This window comes from Ceratotherium simum, chromosome 25 (assembly GCF_057802395.1).
Source record: "Ceratotherium simum simum isolate JZ-2026a chromosome 25, ASM5780239v1, whole genome shotgun sequence".
Classification (NCBI taxonomy): domain Eukaryota; kingdom Metazoa; phylum Chordata; class Mammalia; order Perissodactyla; family Rhinocerotidae; genus Ceratotherium; species Ceratotherium simum.
Window position 1 is genome coordinate 8415566 of NC_141924.1, and position 10186 is coordinate 8425751.

At 54.6% G+C, this 10186-nt stretch overlaps 1 protein-coding gene across 1 annotated transcript; it reads left to right on the forward strand.

The window, feature by feature from the left end:
• The first annotated feature begins 7957 nt into the window (after positions 1–7957).
• Positions 7958–9368, forward strand: LOC101388872 (cytochrome P450 2D14-like). Its single transcript, XM_004437930.3, has 2 exons — positions 7958–8106; positions 8208–9368. Exons 1-2 carry the CDS (start codon positions 7971–7973, stop codon positions 8384–8386), a joined length of 315 nt encoding a protein of 104 aa, XP_004437987.2. The 5' UTR covers positions 7958–7970; the 3' UTR covers positions 8387–9368.
• The last annotated feature ends 818 nt before the right edge of the window (positions 9369–10186 follow it).

Consider the following 10186-nt stretch of genomic DNA (forward strand, 5'->3'; position numbering starts at 1 on the left):
TTTATTTTTGTGTATGGTGTAAGGTAATGGTGTGCTTTCATTCTTCTGCATGTGGCTGTCCAGTTTTCCCAACACCATTTCTTGAGGAGACATTCTTTTCTCCATTGTATGTTCTTGGATCCTTCGTTGAAGATTAGCTGTCCATAGATGTGTGGTTTTATTTCTGGGCTCTCAATTCTGCTCCATTCATCTGTGTGTCTGTTTTTCTGCCAGTACCATGCTGTTTTGATTGCTATAGCTTTGTAGTATATTTTGAATTCAGGGAGTGTGATGCCTCCAACTTTGTTCTTTCTTCTCAGGATTGCTTTGGCTATTCAGGGTCTCTTGTTGTTCCATATAAATTTTAACATTCTTTGTTCTCTTTCCATGAAGATTGTCAGTGGGATTCTTATTGGGATTGCACTGAAGCTGTAGAATGCTTCAGTTAATAAGGAGATTTCAAGTATGTTTATTCTTTCAACGCATGAGCATGGAATATCTTTCCATCTCTTCATGTCCTTCGATTTCTTTCAATAGTGTCTTCTAGTTTTCAGTGTATAGTTCTTTCACCTCCTTGCTTAAATTTATTCTTAGGTATTTTATTCTTTTTGTTGCAATTGTAAATGGGATTATATTCTTGATTTCTCTTTCTGCTAGTTCATTATTAGTGTATAGAAATGCAACTCATTTTTGTATGTTGAATTTGTATTCTGGAACTTTACTGTATTCACTGATTATTTCCAATAGTTCTGGTGAATTTTTTAGGGTTTTCTTTATATAGAATCATGCCATCCACAAATAGTAACAGTTTTAGATCTTCCTTTCCAATTTTGATGCCTTTTATTTCTTTTTATTGTCTAATTGCTCTGGCTAAAACCTCCAGGACTATGTTGAATAAGAGTGGAGAGAGTGGGCTTCCTTGTCTTGTTCCCATTTTCAAAGGACTAGCTTTCAGTTTTTCACTGTTAAGTCTGCTATTGGCTGTGGATTTGACATATGTGGCCTTTTATGTTGAGGTGGAGCATGCATTTTGAGAGGGACCAGAATGCTGCTCTGTGACTTTGACCTCCTGACCTGACCCCTGTGACTCAGTCTGCTCCATGCCTTGAGGACCATAAAGCCACCTGCCTTATAGGGCTGTGGGGCGGACACGTGGAGTGAGCAGCAGAGTCTGGTATGTGAATCTCTGATCAATGGAAGCTGCAATTGCACAATGATTGCAACAGGCCATCAGCCTCACAATGGTACTGTGTGCTCAATGTACTCACAAGGTTTCCTCAAGGCGGCCCCGTCCTGGACAACAGGCCCCTAGTATAGGGGGGATCTGCCTGAACTACAGGCATGTCTGTCCCTGTCCTTCATATCCACATTAGGGTGACTGCTTCGGAGGGCGTAACACATTCAAAACAACGAGTGGATAAAGACAGTTTATCCAGGGCCACTACGTGATCAACACTCAGATGACCGGCCTCCCGCACCCCCTAACACCACCTGACTCTCTGACAGTCCTGGGAAGAAAGTTGCTGCCCACAGAAGAGGACATTCAACTGAGGCCAATGAGAGGCCACAACTGGATCCGGAAGTCCCCAAGGTACCCATTGGACCTGCCCTCCTAGTCTGTTGAGTAGCCTAAAAACTGCTCTCTCAGCCTCCTCGAGGGCCAGGGACCCAGTTCTCCATAGTCCAGTCCTCAGCCAGACTTGCAGAGCTGCCTCCCTCCCTCTGCTCCTCACACCTGTACATAGTTCTTTGAAGTGATACTTTGGTCCCACTGCCACATCACCTTGGCTTGCAGTGCCAAGCCAGCCAAAGTCCTCCAGGAAGTCTTCCCAGAAAGTCCTCCTCCAGCCTGGGGCAGTGTCCCCACAACCCTCAAAGCAGTCCCCCTACTAGTAGCCCACCACGTCAGCTCTCTGCCTCCCCACTCCCTTTATTGGTCATGAGCACCTTGGAGCAGGGGCCCACCACTGGCTTCCCGCCAGGATGCAAGTGCCCAGCCCAGTACCCAGCCTGTGGTCCGTCCAGCAGAGGTGGAATAGAATCCAAGGTCTGCGCAAGGCAAGATGCAGGGAAGGCCAGGTAAACTGAGGAAGACCCTGCTGGGCCCCTGCAAGTGAGACCCTCTGGCCGCAGGCCTGGCAGGAGAGTGGGGATGTGGGCATTCAGAGGGGAGGAGCAGCTTTCACAAGTCAAGCAGGAACTACAAACATTGGAAGCCAGTACCAGGAGGCCACAGTCCCAGGTAGCAGTCTCTCTATGGCCATCTCTGAATTGGGGATGTCCAGAGGCACCCTGGGAAGAAGCTGGTCCTCTTACTGTTGGGGAGTGAGTGAGGGAGACAACTGGGGGGACACGGTGGGGAGTGCCTCCTGCAGGCCCTGCTCCAGCTGGGGGAAAGAATTCTCCAGCTGTTTCCAGAATGAGAGCTTGCCTCCCAACCCCTGGGATGGGTGAGGGGGCCTGACCCCTACCCAGGAAATGCCCCTTCCCCACCCTCTGGGCTCCTGCCCCTCCCCATTTGAGTGGGTTTTGGCCTCAGAGTTCCCATCCGCTTCACTGATTTAAAAACTCAGCCTCAAATCCCACCCCTTTTCTTGTTGAAGAAGGAGGATGCTGAGGCCGGCTGGCAGCGGCCCTGCCCTGGCATGGTGTGGTCACCCCCCTGCTTGGAGGGGGCCAGAGGCTGAGCAAGAGGGAGGGCCTGGGAGCCACAATTCCAGCCAGGAAGTGGCACACACTGGCATGGGGTGATGCTGGTGTTTGCATCTTTCCTTGAGGGACCAGAGAGTCAGGGTTGGAAGGAATGGGGCTGGAGCAGGGACGAGGCCGGCAAAGGCGGAAGCCAGAGAATCCATTCCTTGTGGTCCTCAGCAGGCCTGTGAGGGTGTAAAGAAACTACATCATCTCCACTTGCTTTCCATCCCCTTGTCTTCCAGAAAGAGTTTGAGCAGCTGATGTTCAAGGACAAATGATAATGAGGAGGAGGAAGTAGGCCCCCTCCTCTGGGGACAGAGTCACATCCTATGCTAAGCCACCCTAGTACCCTGAGCTTCCTGGCAGCTCAGTCAACAAGGGCAAGTGCCCACCCCACATTTCTCTGAGTCAGGAAAGTGGACACAGGCACGAGGACACCCATCACCTGGGTGGCCTCCAGAGCTAGGAGGTCCAAGAACCAGTTGGATTGAACTTAGGTAGGGTCTCCTGGCCTCCGAACTGGCTGTTGTGTGCATAGGGAGCTCTGAAAACAACCCTGCTACTTTCCCATCTGGAGATTCTATCTTGCCATGGCCAGGACCATGGAGAAATGGAGGAAGCTGAGCCAGCAGCCTCCAGGTGGCGAGAGGAGGGGGTCAGGTAGACAGAACCAATGAGAACAGGTGCCTTCGTGCTGGGTTTGTGTGTGTGTGTAGTTGGTGCATGTATTAATATGTGTGTCTGTATGTGGGTTTGTGGGTGTGTAAATGTGTGTGTGTTCTTGTGTGTGAGTTTGTGAGCATGTGGGTAGTGTCTGAATGTGTGAGTGATTTGTGAGTGTGTGATCTGTGTCTGTGTGTATTGAGTGTACTAGTGTGAAGTGAGGGACACGGAGAAATTTAATAACCCCTCCTCCCACCCCACCAAAACCTGGGGTCCTTCTGATCATTGTCACCTCCCAACAGCAAGTACCAGTACAAACCTGGGAGGTGAAGGTCACTCAGGAGGAGGTGGGTCACTCAGGGAAAGTAAGAATGTGTTCTTGGGATGAGGCTGTGAGGACATTAGGGAGTGTGAGCCTAATGTGACAGGTGGATGGCAGGATCAAGTCGAAAGACCCCTGGTTCTTTCTCGGAGCCTGTACAATGCTAGGGAATCTGGCTCAAGGCCTAGAATTCCCTTTCTCTACCCCCAACCAGGATAGGCATCTGGATAGGACAGCAGGGACAGGACCACTGTGCCCTTCCCTGGCCGCTCCCTTTACCCTCTGGCAGCTCAGTCATGCCAACCTGCTGACTCAGGGCAGAGGGCAAAGGCCAGTCTCAGCTCCCTTTATAGAGAGGGCCCAGGCTGGTCAAACCCTCAGGGTTGGTGAGAGTGCCCTGCCTGGCCTGGTCCTAGGTGCCTGGTGTGGTGAGGGGTGCCATTGTGTCCAGAGAACCGAGTACCCACTGAGGCAGCCATGGGGCTGCTGACCGGGGAGACACTGGGGTCCCTGGCTGTGGCTGTGGCCATCTTCCTGCTCCTGGTGGACCTGATGCACCGGCGCCCACGCTGGGCCCCACGCTACCCACCAGGCCCCATGCCCCTGCCTGGGCTGGGCAACCTGCTGCAGGTGGACCTCCAGGACTCGCTTTCCTGCTTTACTCGGGTGAGGAAGGTGCGGGGTGGTGGGCATAGAGGTCTTAGGGACACCACTGAGCAGCAGAAAGTGGGTGGTGGTGATCCGCAGGCTGGACAGGGAGCTGGGGGGAAAGGAGGAGGCAGGTTTGAGAGGCCTCCTGGGGGAGGGCATCTGTGCAGGGCCTGAGGACAGTTTGAATTTTCCAATCAAAGGTCACAGAGGGCAAAGTCCTGGAGCGGGGTGGCACTTGGCAGTGGGTTTGGGATCCAGTTGGACAGAGCATAAGTTCTGTGAGCTGAGTCCCTTCTGAGGTCATCAGGAGGAAAGGTCTTGAGATGGGGGAGGGAAGTCTGGTCATGAGCCTCATTTACATCAGGAAATGCAGATTGAGAGGGGGGTGACCAGGTTCAACCCTTTTGCTGCTGTGAGACTGTGGGCCTCACCCTCACTTCTCTGAATCTCGGTTTCTTCACCTGTAAAATGGGATGCTAACTTAGCCTACCTGACAATGTTGGTGACCTCTGTAGAGTTGTAGCTGGGTGGTCTGATACATCGTGTAGTCCTCGACCATACAGGTTGTGACCCCTAGTGTCAGGAGGCCTGATAGATTCCTCGCACCTCCTCGCTGCTGGCGGCCCAGGGATTCCCCAAGACTAGAGACATGAGACTGGGTAACACAACTTGGTGTGGGGCAGGACTTCTCCAACGCTCTTGATCCTCGGCCTACAGCTGCGGCGTCGCTTCGGGGACGTGTTCAGCCTGCAGCTGGCCTGGACGCCCGCGGTTGTAGTCAATGGACTGGCGGCCATGCGCGAGGCGCTGGTGGACCACAGCGAGGACACCGCCGACCGCCCCCCTATGCCCATCTTCGAGCACCTGGGCTTCGAGCCGGGCGCAGAAGGCAAGCGGAGGAGGGGAGGACCGCGGCCCGACGGGGACGGGGCCTGCAGTGACCCGAGACCCGGGAGGGTGAAGTGGACGCAGGGTCGTGGACCTGCAGTGCAGGGAAGAGTCTACGAATTAGTAGGGGAGGCAGGCGGAGGAAGGAGTCTCTGCCAGTGATGGGGAAGGGGCTGTAGGCGGGACGGAGGGCGGGGCCTTACAGGGACTGGGCGGGCGCCGGCAACTGGGAGCAGGAGGGGGATGTCCGGGTGGCGGGAATGAGGCGACGGAGTCAGTGTGGGCGGTGCAGGGGGCGGGCGAAGACGTTCCCTGAAAGGGAAGGCAGTTGCGGTGGGCAAAGCCAAGAGCAGGGCCAAGACCTGCACCAGTGGGGAGAGCTGGCGAGCAATGTGGGCGGGCAGAGGGTGGGACCTGTCTCCAGCCAGAAGCGGATGTAAAGTGGGTGGGATTTGGTGGTAGCGAGAAGGAGGTTAGAGTGGGCGGAACAGGGGGCAGAGAGTATTTGTGGGACGTTCACCAAACGGGGCGGGAGAGTAGAGGAGGGGGCGGGGCCGAGGTCTCTCCTGTAGCAGGGGGATGGCCGATCCCCGTGAGCAAGGTGTGCGTACAGGGGCGGGGCCAGGGCGCAGCTGAGCCACGCCCATGTCCGCCCCGCCCCCAGGAGTGATCCTTGCCCGTTATGGACAGAGGTGGCGGGAGCAGCGACGCTTCTCCGTGTCCACCCTGCGCAACTTCGGCATGGGCAAGAAGTCCCTGGAGCAGTGGGTGACCGAGGAGGCCTCGTGCCTCTGTTCCGCCTTCGCAGACCAGGCTGGTGAGTGCTGGGCTGAGGGACAGGAGACAGGGATGGAGGCTGGGGAAGAGGAGATGGAGGCGACCCCTTGACCTGCACCGTCCCCTCCCAGGACGCCCCTTTAGCCCCAACGCCCTCCTGAATAAAGCGGTGGGGAACGTCATCGCCTCCCTCACCTATGGGCGCCGCTACGAGTACAACGACGCGTGTTTCCTCAGGATATTGGACCTAATGGAGGGCTTACTGAAGGAGCAGTCTGGATTCTTACCCCAGGTGCGGGGTATAGGGGCACAAGGACTCCATGGAGGAGGCCTCTACCTGCAATGGGCCTCCGCGGAGGAGAATTTGGATAGAGGGGTGTTGGGTCAGCAGGCCCCAGGAGAGGGCTAAGGAGCCTGTACCCCCTTCATTGGAAGCCACCAGAACCCACGAGACGTAGATTTTAGGTTTATCCTTCTGGGGCCGAGGCAGGAGAGAGGGTAGAGGTCCGAAGTTAAGGAGAAATAACGTCAATGGTGGGGACACCCTGGGAGCGACAGGGACCTGACTGGTGGAGGTGAACACCTGAGCACAGGGAGGACTCAGGACCCCACATCTGTGGCCCGCACAGGTGCTGAACGCCATTCCCGTGCTCCTACACATCCCGGGGCTGGTCGCCAAGGTTTTTCCACAGCAGAAGGCCTTCATGGCCCTGCTGGATGAACTGGTTGCTGAGCACAGGATGACCCGAGACCCGGCCCAGTACCCTCGAGACATGACAGACGCCTTCCTGGACGAGGTGGAGAAGGTGAACCACCAGGGACAGCGGTCGTGGGTTGAGGGCACATGAGATGAGCCCAGGCAAGGGGGGTCCTAATTATCACCAAGTGATCAGGTACCTGGGCTGATGGGTACAGAGTGGGAGGCCACTTCCTTCCTCGGCCGTTGAGCCCACCCTCTCTGCATCGCCCAGGCCAAGGGGAACCCCGAGAGCAGCTTCAATAATGAGAACCTGCGCATGGTGGTGTCTGACCTGTTCTCTGCTGGGATGGTGACCACCTCGACCACGCTGACCTGGGCCCTCCTGCTCATGATCCTGCACCCGGACGTGCAGCGTGAGCCCAGGCTGTCGGCCTGAAGGGATGGACCAGGGAGGAGATGGACAGGCTAGGGACCTTGAGCTTATGTTGGCCACCAGGAGCTCTGAGCAGAGGCTGGGCCCTGGCTCAGAGGTCAGAGTGACCTCCTCCCCAACGTGGGCACAGCCCCTGCACAGGAGTGAGGAGGAGGTCGGGGTCCAGCCCCCTGGGGTCTGACCACTGTGGGGACACTTGTCTGTCCAGGCCGTGTCCAACAGGAGATCGATGAGGTGATTGGCCAGGCACGGCGACCAGAGATGAGGGACCAGGCCCACATGCCCTTCACCATGGCCGTGGTCCATGAGGTGCAGCGCTTTGGGGACATTGTCCCACTGGGCTTGCCCCACATGACATCTCGTGACATTGAAGTGCAGGGCTTCCTCATCCCCAAGGTAGGCCTGCGGCCCTGCTCACCCCAGCTCAGCTCCACCTGCCCTCTGGTAGCCCCAGCATGGCCACTGCCAGGTGTGACCAGGACTGCAACCCAAGCCACTAATCCTCATTTCCACAGGCACCAACTGTCCAGCCTGGGTGGGTGTGGGGATCAAGCAGAGGCAGGGCCGGCCCTGTCCGTTCAGAGCCCAAGTTCTGGGGTGGAGACAAACTAAAACAAACCCCAGTATGCTGGAGGAGCCTGTGCATGCAGGGACAGGTTGCAGTGAGGGCACCCATGGACGGGAGGTCACTTAGCCCTGCCATGGGGACAGGGAGGGTACCATGATCTTCTTGGGTTCCTAATGACTTGAAAGAGAGGTGTGTACCAGCCAGAGAGTGTGGCCCCTGGGTCTTTGGTGGCAGGGGTCAGGGAGTCCCCTAGCCCAGACGCCACTCAATGCCAGGCATCTCCTGCCAGGGGACAATGCTCATCACCAACCTGTCATCGGTGCTGAAGGACGAGACCGTCTGGAAAAAGCCCTTCCGCTTCCACCCTGAGCACTTCCTGGACGCCCAGGGCCGCTTCGTCAAGCAGGAGGCCTTCATGCCCTTCTCAGCAGGTGCCTGTGGGGAGCCTGGCTCGCTGCCCCCTCCTGAGGGAGTCTTGGAGGCATTGAGCCCAGACCCCCAGGCTCACTGACCCCCCCATACCCACCCACAGGCCGCCGCTCGTGCCTCGGGGAGCCCCTGGCCCGCATGGAGCTCTTCCTCTTCTTCACCTGCCTCCTGCAGCGCTTCAGCTTCTCGGTGCCCGCTGGGCAGCCCCGCCCCAGTGACTATGGTGTCTTTGGCTCTCTGGTGACCCCGTCACCCTACCAGCTCTGTGCTGTGCCCCGCTAGAGGGGGGCACCAAGCCCCCAAACTGCTCCTTCACGGGGTCCCTGCTGTCCAATAAACCAGTGTGATGGCTTCTACCTGGCTTGAGTCCCACCCGGACCACCTGGTCAACCCTTGGCAATGATTTGGCCTCAGCAGCCTCGCCAAGGCCAGCTCCTACCCCGGCCTGATCCATTGTCACCTGACATCTGACCCCATTTGAGATACAGGTATACTGAGGCTCAGAAGGTGACAGTTTACCCTGTAGTCACCCATGGAGACCCAGCACTGGCTGCCCTGGTTGGTGACTAAGTACATGCAAAAGTCTTGACTCCTGGGTGTCAGGGAACAGGAAGAGTGTGAATGGGCTTCTGAGAGAAATCAGCCCGATCCCTGGCTGGGTGAGCACCCTCAGGTTCAGGGATTCACTACAAGGCCTCACAGGAGTCAGAAAAGCTGTTACACTCACGGTTATGGTCTTTCCAGAGAAAGATCCAGATAGAATCAGCAGTGGTCAAAGGCACATAGGTAGAATTCAGGAAGAGCGGGCCCAAGCTTCCAGCTGTCTCTCCCAGAGGATTCATGCAGACAGTGCTCAGTTCTCCCAGCAATGATGTGTGACACAGCAGAGAGTATTGCTCACCAGGGAAGCTCCCCTGAGTCTGGGTGTCCAGGGATTTGTTAGGAGTCAGCTACTTAGACTGGGAGAGGCACATGTTTGACCTCAGTTACTCAGTCACCTGCCACTACCAAGGTCAAACATTGTGGCCCAAGGCCCCTGCCATCAATCACACTGTTGGCATAAACTGTCTGGTGTGACCCCAGGCCCCAGGTACAGAGACACTCTCATCAGGCAGGTCATCCCAAGAGCGTAGGGGATGTTTCCCAGGAACTTGTCAAAAATCAGTCATTTTTTTTTGGAATATGCAAGGATCGAAAACACTAGACCTACTGAGTAAACTTTTTACTGCATAGGCCACCCCCCTGGTTTTTGACTCCTACAGAAAAAATGGTCATATTTGTTTGAGTAGCTACATTTTCTGTGTGTTTGTGTGGTAAAATACATACAACATAAAATGTACCATATCAATCATTTTGAGTCTACAGTTCAGTGCTATTAAGTTCTCATCTTGTTGTGCAACCCTCACATCACCCATCTCCAGAACTCTTTCATCTTGCAAAACTGAAACTCTGTCCCCTTTAGACAATAACTCCCCATAGCCCCTGGCAACCACCATTCTGCTCTGTCTCTATGAATTTAACTGCTCTAGGGATCTCACATAAGTAGAATCATACAGTATTTGTCTTTTGTGACCGACTTATTTCACTTAGCTTGATGTCCCCAAAGTTCATCGATGTTATAGCATGTGTTAGAATTTCCTTCCATTTTTAGGCTGAGTAATATTTCATTGTATATGTAGACCACATTTTGCTTATCCCTTCATCCATCAGTGGACACTTGGGTTGCTTCTACCTTTCAGCTATTATGAACAATGCTGCTGTGAGCATGGGGTACAAATATCTGTGAGACTCCGCTTTCAATTTGTGGATACATAAGCAGCAGACTGTATTCCACAGCAGCTGCACCATATTACATTCCTAAGAGAAGTGCACAAGGGTTCCAATTCTCCACATACTCACCAACACCATGTTCTATTTTGATAATAGTAGCCATTCTAATGGATGTGAGGTGGTATCTCATTTTGGTTCTGATTTACATTTTCTGAAAGGTGAGTGATGTGGAGCATCTTTTAATGTACTTGTCCATTTGTATATCTTCTTTGTGAAATGTCTATTCAAGTCCTTTGCCCATTTTAATATCGG

Bases quoted from the DNA above. Each gene is read 5' to 3' on its own strand.
- LOC101388872 (XM_004437930.3), top strand. From the start codon at position 7,971: ATGCTCATCACCAACCTGTCATCGGTGCTGAAGGACGAGACCGTCTGG. The intron at 8,107-8,207 runs GTGCCTGTGGGG...ACCCACCCACAG, and splicing joins CTTCATGCCCTTCTCAGCAG to GCCGCCGCTCGTGCCTCGGG.